This window comes from Panthera onca, chromosome A2 (genome assembly GCF_046562875.1).
Source record: "Panthera onca isolate mPanOnc1 chromosome A2, mPanOnc1 haplotype 2, whole genome shotgun sequence".
Lineage (NCBI taxonomy): Eukaryota > Metazoa > Chordata > Mammalia > Carnivora > Felidae > Panthera > Panthera onca.
Window position 1 is genome coordinate 149,086,354 of NC_138340.1, and position 13,780 is coordinate 149,100,133.

Genomic DNA, 13,780 nt, shown 5'->3' on the forward strand with positions numbered 1-13,780 from the left:
TTGGTAGTGCTCGTACTGGTTTTACACACTTGATTGGTCTCTATTTTTATTCAGTATTTTCTTATTGATTAGAATTGGAGAAATGTTTGTTGCATGCCATGGTTTATAGTCATTCTCTGTGTAACTCTTAATGGAAGCCACAAGAATCTTATGTGGTCTGCGAGGTGAGTGAATTCCTTTCTAAGCAGGTGATCATTATGGATTTTGAATTAGCCTTTGGCTCAAATGGAAACCTTGCTTCTCAAACCCATATAGAGTCTCAGCTGAAACTTCATAATGGGCTTCAGGGACTTCAAATCATTAAGATCTTACAGTTTTGGTTTTTTCGTTTTAGTTTTTACACTTACAGATTTGGCAGTTATTAGATTTATTATTTCTTCTAAAGTTTGGAAGTTTAGTTTTGGTAATGAGAGGAAAGTGCACCTTATCATACCAGTGCATTTCATTTTTACTCAGTGCATTTCAAATTTACTCAATTTTTCATTTCTCCTCTGGCCACTCAGTCATTCATGATCAACAAATGTGTATTGAGCACTTATGATACATGTTTTCCCTTCTGTAAGTTAGGTGAGGATTCTTTAGAAATAGTCACTCTTATTTCTATGGGATTATTTCAACAAAATACGTATACATCCTCTAGAATGCCCCTTGTTGTGTTTCCATGCAAGCTCAAAGTGAATGTGATTTTGCACATTCTTATTTACAAGACAAGATAAACTATGGGAGAGGTAGCCTGGAAGAATGGAAAGAGGGGAGAAAAACACAGGATAAGAAATTTAAAGTGAAAGCCTCAACAAATTAGTTGCAGATCCAGGTTCCTTCTGTTCGGTTTTACTCACTGATTATTTATTGGACTCTGATTCTATGCCAGGTCCCAGGGACACACAAAAAATAACATGAAATTCTTGCCTAAAAGGTACTCACTCAGTAGCTGCCTTGGTGGCAAAAACTGAGAAGCCCAAAAACGCCAATTATTGGCGCGGACGGAGATGATCTCTTACACCCGGTGTGCAAATGGGCACAGCCTTTCCTGAAGCCAGTTGGACAGTAGTGAGCAGTCACATCCCTTCCACCCAGTACTGCACCACCTCGACTCCCTTGTGTGCTTCTGCTCCTTTGCAGTGACTTGTTCTTTTCCCATCCTCATTCCCCAAACTCTTCTCCTAATGGATCGTAATAATCTTTACTTATAACTGGCATCCTATTCAGAAAGTAAGTTCAGAAGGAACTTATCACAAGTTGGCTTTTATCACCCATTTCAACACTGCCATTGTTTTCTTACAGTCTCTCTTTCCGTGAACGGAGATAGTGTTCTTTGGAAGCCAGAAACCATTTCAAGTGTGTAGGGCTTTCCTTTTCCTTTGCTCCTTTCCCCCTGTGTCAAGCAATACTCGTATTCTGTCTTCCTGAACTTTGCATGTGGCTAGTCTACCCTTCATTTATTAAAAATGTTCTTTTCATGGGGCGCCTGGGTGGCTCAGTTGGTTAAGTGTCTGCCTTAAGCTCAGGTCATGATCTCACAGTTCATGAGTTTGAGCCCTGCATCGGGCTCTGGGTTGACAGGTCAGAGCCTGGAGCCTGTTTCCGATTCTGTGTCTCCCTCTCTCTGCCCCTCCCCTGCTCTCTCTCTCTCTCTCTCTCAGAAATAAATAAACATTAAAAAAATATTCTTTTCATAATTTTCATTTAATTGCCAATGTATTCTCTGTAGCACAGAAGTTTTCTTCATTGAGAACTCTGAACCACCCTATTCCAGAACACCACACAGTGGATTCCCATTATGCCTATTCCCATTATGCATTATGTTTTCTGTATTCTTAGCAGTCATTTTTCCTGTCCTCCCATAACATCATTGTACAAGGTCCCGGATCTGGCAACCTCGCTGGTGTATTTTTGCACTTTTCTCCTAAGTACTGCCATTTCTTCACTAGGAAATGTCATAGGGTGTTGGAGACAAATACGCCGACTTCCAGTTTGTTCACTCTGCGTTTGCTGCCTCCTTGACTTGCGTATTTAAGGATTTTCCTTACTATTTTCTCATTCCGGTTAAGAAATCAGAAAATTGCCACAGAGAATGAAATTTTAGAAAGATGAGGTATCTAGTATTATCTTGCTTGCTTTACCCGTAGCCTGGCAAGACATTGTGTGCAACTAAACCCTTAATGGAAGTTTTTGATGGCAAGGATTCATCTCATCAAGTTGGCTACCTCTGGGTCTCACTGAACAAAACATACTGAAATGAAGAGGTTCTTATACTTGGGTAGGTTCTGACATAATTTCACCAAAATAGAGACCCTGAATATGATAGGACTAATACCTTCCCCCACCCTCCCATCCCCACTGACATATTTGCTTTTTTTAGTTTTCTCTGGAAATAGTCATGAGGAATGGATGTATTCGCTCTAGTAAATGGATTTTATTTTCTAGGCTTTGAATTGGGGAAACAGGAAGAAAATACGTTATTGGTGAAATCTGAGTGACATACTTCCTTTTGTCTAGATCTGACATGCATTTGGATTTTTTTTACAAAAAGTAATTTTGACTGGTTACCTCATGGTAATTATTAACTGTGAGCTGAATATAAAAAACTTTGTCAACAAAGTGCATTTTGAGGTATCAATCACAGTTTGACAAAGTAAGACTTTTTAGTTATAATTAATATATAATGTAGGCATTTCTGGAAATTTGAAATTACCTTGTGGTTGCTATTTGTGAGATTTTGCAGGGAAGGAGGGAGAAATTATTTCCCCCTTTGTTTTTTCATTTATCACTATTCTTTATTCTCTAAAAGCTCCCAGAGAACATATCGTTCCTTTGATTGCTAGTATACTTCCTTCATATAGCAAAAAATGAGTGACAACAAAAATTATTCCTTTAAAAGTCTAAATGCTTGCAGCATCTAACTAAATTAGATGGGGCGCCTGGGTGGCTCAGTCACTTAAGCGTCTGACACATCAGCTCAGGTCATGATCTCGCAGTTTGTAAGTTCTAGCCCCTTGTAGGGCTCTGTGCTGACAGCTCAGAGCCTGGAGCCTGCTTTAGATTCTGGGTCTCCCTCTCTCTGCCCCTCCCCTGCTGGCTCTCTCTCTCTCTCTCTCTGTCTCTCTCTCTTTTCTCTCAAAAATAAGTAAACATTAAAAAAAAAAAAACACCTCAAGCTTTATTAGTCTCTCATTTATTTATTTATTATGTGCATTTGTTACTGCATACATTCTGGGCCATTGAGGCTAATTGGTGGGAAGTGTTGCTAATGGAAATGAGGTTACCAGGATGCACCGGTGGCTCACTCTGTTAAGCATCTGACTTTGGTCAGGTCGTGATCTCGTGGTTCATGAGTTCCACAGTGTGGAGCCTGCCTGGAATATTCTCTCTCTCTCTCTCTCTCTCTCTCTCTCTCTCTCTCTCTCTCTCAATCTCTCTCTCCTCCTTCCTCCCTCCCTCTCTCTCTCCCCCTCTCCCTCCCTCCTTCTCTCCCTCTCCCTCTCCCTGCCCCTCCCCTACTCACTCTTTGCTCACTCTCTCTCTCAAAATAAATAAGTAAACTTAAAAAAAAAAAAGACGAAGTTATATATTTGAGTCTGTTGCACTCAACCTTCTCACTACTGGAGGTTTTCGCTTTCAAAGGTGGACTCATCGAAGAGAAGTAGTGGGATTTAATGTAGCTCATCACTGCTTGAGAAAGAAAAGTTCTCAGACGTTAGAGCTAGGACAGGGCAGGAATAAGGACACCTGAGTCCAAGGAAGCCTTCTCATTGTACCCTGATGTGACCTCTTCCTCTTCTTATAAGGACTCCAGCCCTACTGGATTACGGTCCCACTCTTATGGCCTCATTTAACCTTAATTCTCTGTTGTGGAAAATGTACACTACATTTTGCAATGAGAACAAACTCAGGAAATTAATTTATTAAATGATGTATTTAATCATTCTTTCAGCACTGGAGCCATTGTTTCGATGGAAAGGAGTTTTCTGTATCGCCTGATGGAGAGGACAGATCACTGAATGTGGGCTGGGGGTGGGTAGGAGTGACCACATTTTAATTTTTTATGTTGGCCAAATTCCTGTGTGTCTTAGTTTTCCGTGTCTATAAAATAAAGGAGTTGATTGGTCTGGATTTTGCTTTCTACCTTTCAAAAGTTTGTGCTTTTGTGACTGGGACGTGCTTTTATAATATTTAAGGACTCCAAAGGCCTGACATTTTAAAACTTAAAAATCCAAATGACAATGTGTTTCTTTTTGCTTATTTGCTTCAACTAGCTTTTGAAAGACATTTGGCTCTTTAGGGTAATGACCACTTTGCATATATGAAGTATGTTTCTTATGAGACAGTTGAAGAACAGATGTTTGCAGTTGGGGTGACTTGGCAGAGGTAAGAGGCTGGAGACAGAGTGGATGATGATGGTATTTAAGTTGCAGAAATGTCACCGATGCTTCCTCTGTTGAACACAGCTCGAATATTGAATATCCGGGCCGTGAGCATTTTTCACTATTTATTATCAGCCACACTTCATTAAAACCAGACAGCAATTAAAGGCTCTCTGGGTAGAACAAAAGATGAAATATTCATTGGTCAGTAAGGAGCAGGTTGGCATTTAGATTAGTTAGGGGGATGAAACTTCTTGGCAGCTTGGGCTTTGGTGGTGGTCAGAATTTCTGTGGTTGGCTGTGTGCCATTCTGAGGGCACACAGCAGTAGGAGCAAGTAATCGTAATCATAATATCTAATCATATTTGTCTCCGATTACAGAGAACAGTAACTTCGAAAAGTTAATCTCGTCAGATGTAGCAACAGCCAGTTAGCAGCAGCTTGGGTAGGGGCAGTTAGGGCTGTGAAATTGCTTTGAGACGCCTGTGATTGTTAACGCAGGGCTTGAAGTCGGGAGGTCAGGAAGTGGTTGAAACCAAAGCTCGGACAGTGAAAGGCACTGAAATTGATGATGCCATTAATGCAGCAGGTCAGGTTTCTCAACATGATATTCCAAAGTAAATGGCATTTGTGATTAACACTTGCATTTTGTATTTATTTTTTGTTTGTTTTATTAATTATAGTACTTATCGCGTCGACAATGCTGGTAGATCAAAGGCATAAAAAATTCCTTGTGATAATTAAGCATAATAAAAATCCATTCGCTCATCCATTTAATAAAATTTATTGAGCGCTTACTTGGTGCAACTCCTCTCCATCTAGCAAGTAATGAGTCTCTACCCTTGTGGAATTTAGTCCAGTGGAAAAGTCAGACAATAAAACAGTAAACTAACACACATGGGAAACAGTATCAGGTAGTGATAGTTTTAGGAAGAATAATAGATCAAAGTTAGGAATTTGAAAAGTGACCGCTGGAGGTGAGGGCACTGTTTCAGGTAGGGTGGAGTAGGAAGGTCTTTCTGAGAAGATGACATTTGGTTGGACTGTGGAAAATGAAGAGGCGGAGGAAGCTGTGTGAATATCTGGGGCAGAGTGACCTGGGCAGAGGAGATGGTGCGTGAAAAGGAAAAAGACGCGACGGTCGGGGAACAGTGAACAGATGAACGTGAAGAGGGGTGTGTGTTGCTGTCGGGCATGTGGGGGAAGATAAGTACACAGGATGGTCAAGGTAGAAACTTCTCTGTCTAAACAACAAAGAAGGCATCATGTTAGATTTTTTAGAAGCTTTTGGGACTAGATCTGAAACTTCCAGAAGTTCTGAAGGTTTAGAGAAAGCCCCACACAGTGACTATCAGCAAATACTCATTCTAACACCTCATCTTACTGGATTTGGGGCACTCAGGAAGGCTTGTTTTCAGGAGTGAAGTCATTAGCACGACTCTGTTTGGTATGGTGAAAATCTCTGTCCCTGCTGACAGTTGTGTCTCCTGAGACGGAAAATAAGTCTTTTGTACGTAGCCCACTTTGATGATATTATCCAAAGATATTGAGCCATTGTTAGTATGCCATCAGCTTATCAACGTGTTATTAAGGATTTATTCCGTGTGACATTCCAGATATCTGGGAGTTTTTAAAGAACAGTTGTGGCCAGGGGCGCCTGGGTGGCGCAGTCGGTTAAGCGTCCGACTTCAGCCAGGTCACGATCTCGCGGTCTGTGAGTTCGAGCCCCGCGTCAGGCTCTGGGCTGATGGCTCGGAGCCTGGAGCCTGTTTCCGATTCTGTGTCTCCCTCTCTCTCTGCCCCTCCCCCGTTCATGCTCTGTCTCTCTCTGTCCCAAAAATAAATAAAAAACGTTGAAAAAAAAAAATTTAAAAAAAAAAAAAAAAAAAAAAAAAAAAAGAACAGTTGTGGCCGAACTCGAGGCTGTTTCCCCGTAAAGGGGTAGTATGCTTTGGTGGGCTGCTTTGTAGAGGGCCTGTGGGATTTTTGTAACAAACTTTGCCAACAAATCTAATCTTTTTTTTAATAGAAAATAATTCTGGGTGATCATAAACTACTTACGAATCTTACATATATTAGTTTAAACCTGGCCTAGCACGGAAGATCTTTTCAACTTTTTGGCACTAACTCTTGCTGATTAGTGACTGAATCTGGTTCATTCATTTTAGGCCATTTTAGACCATTTTAGGTCTACCAAACTCCAAATCTGCATTCCTGTAACAGCCTCGATTTCTGCTTTTTGTGGTCTTTGTTTTCCTCACCTCCTTTCCTAACATTACTTCCACCATTCAGGAAGGAAAGTGGTTCAGATGTACCTTTTACATGAACGGGGTGCACAATAAATATTTGTTGGAAGAATTAATGTGTCGCCTGTAAGGGTACTTAGCAAATGTCTGTTGATTTGAAGTGAATGTTTTTTTCATCAGTTAACAATAAAAATATAAAGGAAAATTAAATTTTTCTTTAGTGATGTTACTGAAATAGATCAATCTTTCATACCTAGAAGTGGTAGGATAGTGGGGTTTGTGTGTGTCTGTGTGTCTGTGTGTGTGTGTTGCCTCTGTGGTAATAAGAAAGTGTCTGTTACAGGAAATACACAAATATAAAGGTGAACTTAGAAATTTCCTTTTTTTTTTTTTTTAACATTGATCCTAACATACTACTCTTGTAACTTAGCTTCGTAGTTTGTTTCTTATAGTGATTTATGAGAAACCTAGATACTTTGTCCTTTCACTCTTTTTTCTTATTACTATGTCAAAAGCTTATGGTTGTACGAAGTGCTTTTGCCTTATCATTCTTTCATGAATTGTAGAAGCTCCTTCCAAGATTATCAAAACCATTTCTTATAGGAGAAGTCTTGCTTTAAAAGCTTTTTCATTTAGCCTCTTCTGTTTCTGCTAGTTTTTTTTCTTCCCACTTTTATTTAAAAAGTGTGCCATAGTCCCTAGATCATTTTTTTGATTATATATGTAGTGTGTGTGAGTGAGTGAGTGTGTGTGCGTGTGTGTGTGTGTGTTATGTGTGGTTTGTTTTGAAAGAGGGAGCTAAGCTTGATTATTTGGAGTAAGCATGAATGTCACAAGCTGAAATAATTCTTTAGTCTTTCATTTCCCAATATTTTTATCTTTGAGAAATGAACAAAGGTAGGGTACCCATGTCAGTTTGATGTGTGTGTTGGTATTTGGCAGAATATTATTCTGAGTGTTCACAGGTATGTGATATTTTTATACGGATACATGTTTGTTCTTAATGAGCTAAAGCTTATATAGACATTTTGAAAGATGCTAGTGATTAGACAGTCTAGCAAATAACATTGTAGATCATACATTATTCATGCATGGGAGGAAATGTGGCTACCCTATTGCATTTTTATGAAACATACCTTTTTTTTCCCCTTGTCCTCAGAATTATGAAAAATACTGCTATGTTTTCAGACGGTCTGACCCGTGAAGGGCTGTGAAACACTGTCGTGGTACATTTAGATTTCAAACCCCACAGCTGAGAAACTGCTTCTGAATTTACGTGATAAAACGTTAAGTGTTTTTAATCCTCAAATTAACTTTCAGAGATTCAACTGTAGTTTTCTTCCACTTTTGTGTTTCCAAACCATGTTGCGTGATACATGGCTGCACACGGATTGCGACTAACTGGCAGTTTTATGTTACTGACCGCGGTGGAGAGACGATCAAGGCGCCAGGCCAAATAGCAGTGCACGTTTGAGCGACGACGTTAGGAGAAGTCAGGCATACCTGTCTGGTTAGGAGGAGAGTACACGCCGTTCCTCGTGAGAAAGAACTGGCAATGTTTGTGAAAGCCAGAAGAAAACCAGAACGTTTGATGCCTGTTTTCAAATATGTAAATGTGCGTCACTTAAAAGGGAGAGAGTAGTTTGGGTTTTTGTCGCTTCACACATCAGGGTTAGGACCAGTTAGTTGGTTGGATGTTAAAGGGGTTGTACTCCCCACAACAAGAACTTTCTAATGAATTCGGCAAAAATGGGAACGCTTTCCTTGGAAGACAAGACCCTTCCTGGAGATGGGGCTAACTATGTGCTCAGCTGTCAGGTCTGCGTTCTGTAGATCGGGGGTTTCTGATCCACTGTGCAGCTTCTGAGCCCCACCTCGATCGGTTTCTTCCAGTCTCGCTCATCTGGGTTACTTTTTTATATTGCAGTTTAATGCTGATGATTGTCGTTGGCTAGGCCAAGGAGTTATTGTAGACTTCTGCATCATTTCATCACCTTTGTTCTTTCTGACACAGGGTAGGAAAGAGATTCACATGACGGCTGTTTGCAGAGCAGTGGTTATAGAGTCTCCACCTTCCTCCTTTTTGCTTTTTATTTCTCTTCTCTTTTTTGTATTTTGCTGATTTTTTTTTTTTTTTTCCTGTGCCGGTAATGGTTCATGTGAGTATAAGTTGACTCTTAGGGATGTTTAAGGCAAAAAGAAAGCTGGCTCTCCTCTGCAGTCAGCTAACATGGGACTAAAACTTAATAAATAAATAATAATAATAGGGGTGCCTGGGTGGCTCAGTTGAGTGGATGTCCGACTTTGGCTCAGGTTGTGGTCTCATGGTTCGTGAGTCAGGCCCTACGTCGGGCTCTGTGCTCATAGCTCAGAGCCTGGACCCTGCTTCAGATTCTGTCTCCCTCTCTCTGCCCCTCCCCTACTTGTACTCTGTCTCTCTCTCTCTTACTTTTTTAAATAATAAATGAATAATAAAATAACCTTATAAGTAATGAACCTAAAATCATGCCTGCTGTTGATTTTGACCTGGATATGCTGATGTTTTTGGTACAGTGTTTTCTACTAATTAAATTTTATAATTATCACTTAATATTATTGGAAGCTTACATATAAAAGACAGCAGAGAAAAATTGTTTTTTCTCTGTAAAATATTTACGTAATTTGTGTGCTGCTTTTTACATATTCTGAACATGTATTTGTCCTGGGCTGTAGCAGCCAAAACATGCCCATTCAGCATTCATTGAAATATGTTTATATCCAGCCACAGGCCTATTTACATCTGATTTTGAAACCTAAATTGATAATGTAATTTGGTATCAAAATAATGTAGGAATGCCTACAGGAAAATCACAGTCTCCTATATATAACTTCTATTCCTTTGGGGGTGTGGGCTCTACATTGCTTCTCTGTGTGATTTGGCAAATTATTTTGCTGTTCTCCTTGCTTGCCCCTCAGAAGACTCTCTCTCCTGTCTGTCTGTCTGTCTGTCTCTCTCTCATACACACACACACACACACACACACACACACACTCCTGTTCATTTTGTTCTCTTATTTCTGTTTTGTTTACTTTGTTTCCAGGGCTTCTGTATAACACCCAAGGCTCTTCCTGGTCATTTTTAACTTTTTTACTTTTAGTGATTGTAATTTGAACATTTAATCATTAATATTGCCTCCTGTGTGTGTTTTTTTTAAATCTGTAGTACTGCAAGTGAAATATTTTCCATTTCACGGGCAAGAAACCCTTTTTATCTTCCTTTTGTAGTTAAAAACAAACAAGAAGAAACTTCAAACCGAGCAACAGTATTTTCTTGAAACTTTGTTATTTCACAAGTGAGCAAAGCAAGGTTTTTGATTTCAAGCAAAAGAGGCAAGAACAGCCAGATAAAAAGAATAGAGGTGAAAAGGTCATAAGAGAAGCTTTAGTTTTTAATGACCTTAATTTCATTTTTTGGTGAGAGCGGTGGTTTTGAACTTGGAAATGCTGGATCTTTTTGTTTTGCAGTTGGAATAGATCCTGGAGTTCTTGATGTCCTCAAGTTGTTTTTGGCATTTGTGGAAGAATAGTAATCATTTGGTGGTTACTATTTCTCAATTCAGTGAGCACTCTCTAAAGCCTATTCCTGTAAGCTACCACATCATGAGTAGGTGAGAAAGTATTTGATACACAGCAAGAAGAAAAAAGTGTAATGGCAGCAAGTTTCTAAGCTATCACTCCTGAGTGAAAGAATATGGAAGCGTCTTGATTGGATTCTGGGAATTCAGAATCTATAAATATTTTAAAAGCTAATCTATTTTTCATTTTTATTGATGATACATATGCATTAACACGTACAAATCTTTACATATGTATCTGTGTATATATTCATATACTTGTATGAATGTTTACATTTGTACACGCGAGTATATCCGTGACCCAGATCAAAATAAAGAACACTGATACAGCTCGTTATCAGTGCCCCAGAAGACCTTCTCGTATTGACTGTCAACCCCCTTCCGGAAGAGGTGACCGTCACTGCCATTATATGTAGATTGGTTTTGCCTGTGCTTGAACTTCATATGAATGAAACCATACAATATGTCCTCTTCGGTGTCTGGTGGCTCTTATGCAACATGATGCCTGTATTAGTCGCCCACACTATGGTTGTAACAGCAGTAACTGGTTCTTTCATGTTGGCCATTGTATCAGTGTACCGCTGAAATCCGCAGATATAAAAACACAATATTCAAGCATTATTTTGGAATAATGAAAACGTATTAGGATCTTATGGTCCGAAATACTGCTTATAACCTAAACTTCTTCAAAATAGCTTTTCAAGAAATCTTTGATTTCCTATCCTGTGGGGCCAAGGGGTCCCTCAGACAAGTGAGAGATCGTGGGGGGCTCTCCTCTGGTCTAGCCAGGCAGTGAGCCAGGATGCCCAGAGTCCGATTATCTAGATGATGAATATAGACTGTCCTACAGCCTTGGAAGTAAAAGCCAGGGAAGCTAAAATGAACCAACTGTGTATTTCCTGGACTTTGAGATGTACGAATCAAGGCAAAAATAACCGGCAACTAAAACAGGTTGCCAGTTTTGTTAAGCAGAATGAATGTAGAACAACAAAAAAAGCAAAAATGATATTACCTTGAAATTGAGAATGATTCTTTTCAAAGAAAGGTAATTGGCAACTTAAATCAACATTCTTAAGCAGATAGCAATATGTAGGCTAGTGTTTGGAAACAACAAATTCAGCCAGGAGGGAGGGGAGGGGTGTGACCTGAAGCATTAACCAAGAGCCAGTGGGATATGGGAATATCAGAAGAAACAGTGAGCAGGCATGGGCTAGACTGGAGGCAGTAACAGGATTGTAGTGCGTTGGTACTGGCTGTAAATTGCGTGGTTCTGGACCGTAATAGGAAAGGAGTAAACATGTTTTGAGTAAATGAGCAAATGAATTATAGGTGGGTGGGCCAGTTTTAAAAGCACAAGATAAACTTGATGGGCATTAAATATCCTTTCAGTAGGTCTTTAGAATCTTGCATCTTAATTCTTGCACATTAAAGCATTCGTATTTTTAACTCTACTATCTTGAACCTATTGTTAATTATATTTACTGCCTTCCCTTCAGCTGCTTGGTTATAGAGTATAATGTATTCTGTGCAGTCACACGTGTTATAGCCGCTTTGTTTTCTGGAGTTTCCTGTGTCTGCAGCCTCTCCTGTCATCAGGGATGCCAATGCCAGCCCTGCCCAGGGTGCTCAAGGTGCTGCCAGCAACGCCGTCGATGCCTTGTTTGCATATTTTCCTTATTTTTGCTCTCTTTGCAAAAATCTATGTGAGATATGGTAGAAAAAAATTAAATATAAGAGCGGAAACAAGAAAAGCAAAGAAAGTTGTATAAGAAGAGACCACTCTATCCTTTCTTGAAAACGAAATTATAAATGCTGAGCAGGTTGGATAAAGGTGCATCCATGCTCGGAAATGCAACTGAGTGAATCTCTAGTTTTTTTCTTGTTTTGAAGCTTTCAGGAAAATTGAAATGAGGATTTCACTGAAGAGTAAAGAGGAGGCAACATCCTTCTCTGAAAGTTGGAAGTCCCTCCACTTTGTACGCCTAATTCATTTCCTTTTTTTACGTGTTTTTGATTGACGTTGACTTTTCAAGATGCAACTCCTACATTCAGTAGGAGTTGAGTGTACTGTAAAAAAGTGAACTTGGTTGGGGACACCAGCGTGGCTCAGATGGTTAAGCGTCCGACTCTTGGTTTCAGCTCAGGTCACGATCTCACATTTCCCCATGTTGAGCTCCACATTGACAGTGTGGAGCCTGCTTAGGATTTTCTCTCTTTCCCTGTCTCTCAAAATAGATAAATAAAAAAAAACAAAACCCTGAATTTGGAAATTTCTTCATTTTAGTCATGTTTTTCTGTTCATTATTTTTCACCCATTTATCCATTTTTTTTTTTCCAGCAAATATTTGAGTGCTTGCCATGTGCCAGACACTGTCCCTGTCCTTGCCTTTAGAGAGCTTTGGTTCCTAATTAGGTATTGTAGTATTTGAGAACAAAAAGAAGGAAAATCCACGACAAAAAAAAAAAAAAAAAAAAAAAAAAAAAAAAAAAAATTTCCACGAGTGCTAAATTTCCTCAGTTTTCCTTCTGTACCCTCAGAAATTCATCTGTTGGAGAGACACATCTCACTGTGTGCCCTTTGCTTTTTCAGAGGCTGTTCCTCCTCTAGACTTAATCCCATTCCCCTCCATCCCCCCCAGGATCTTCTTTTTGTTCAACCTGGTCTCTCCTGCGTTTTCAATCTTCTCTGATCTGCTGGTCCTTCCCTGGGACCTACAAATGTGCTCAGCCACTGCCCTTTATAACATCTCTTGCCTTAAACTTTCATGGCAGTCCCCCCACCCCCACCTACCACTCAAATTCTTCTTTGCTTCCTACGAAGCTGCTGGAGTACATTCTGTGATCTTCATTTTCCCCTCCTCCCGTTCACTCTACCTTCTGCTGACCTGTCACCATCTCAAAGGTGTCAAATCTCAAGGGTATTTTTCCATCTTACCTTAGCTGGTTTTGTGAACATTCGAGGCAGCTGATCGTGCTTTTATGTCTGGACTTTTCCCTCCCTTCTCTGTTACCACTGTGTCTGGCGTCTCGTTCCACCTGAGACCATTCATTCTCAGGCTTCTTAAGGTTCTCTTCTCTCTGCCGACTCCCTCAATGCAAGTCCTCCACGGGGTCTGTCTCAGACTGATTTCTGCTTACTCCACCATTATCTCACCCATTCAGTAACTTTAGCTATTACTTTCAAAATATTATCTCCAAACTGGAACTGTCTCGAAAGCTCCAGGAAGCTGTTTCAGTTCTAAAACTGAACTGATAGTCTTCTTGCCTAAATCTTTCAGTCCCAGCCTTTACTCCCCTGCACATACCTCCATCCTGGAGTGCTAATCTGCGTCTGCTCCTTCCCTTCCTGTGTTCCCTCTCTTGAGAGATGATGCCACCAGCTCCCCGGTGATCCAGACCTCAAAAACCCAGGAGTCCACCTAGAAAACTTTTATCCCCCCTGCCCCTACACATCCAGAGTCACTCTTTTTACCAATTCTGCTTCATAATTATGTCTCAGATCCATTCTGTCCACCCCTGGTGCCTTTGCTTTCCATTCCCAACTTCCTAATTGGTT

The 13,780-nt window shown here is 40.1% G+C and overlaps 1 protein-coding gene across 3 annotated transcripts in view; it reads left to right on the forward strand.

Annotated features, from left to right (window-relative positions):
• The window catches only part of EXOC4 (exocyst complex component 4), a 750,526-nt gene that overhangs the window by 338,799 nt on the left and 397,947 nt on the right, over nt 1-13,780 (forward strand). The window contains exon 11 of one of the 3 annotated variants that reach the window (XM_060633919.3): nt 3,935-4,016. The exons of 1 other annotated variant lie outside the window; for it this stretch is intronic. In XM_060633919.3, the coding sequence (XP_060489902.1) occupies nt 3,935-4,001 (67 nt within the window). In that variant the 3' untranslated portion in view covers nt 4,002-4,016. Of the gene's footprint in view, nt 1-2,129; nt 2,288-3,934; nt 4,017-13,780 lie in introns of those variants that run through there. One more of the 3 variants, XM_060633920.3, reaches the window with a different exon arrangement.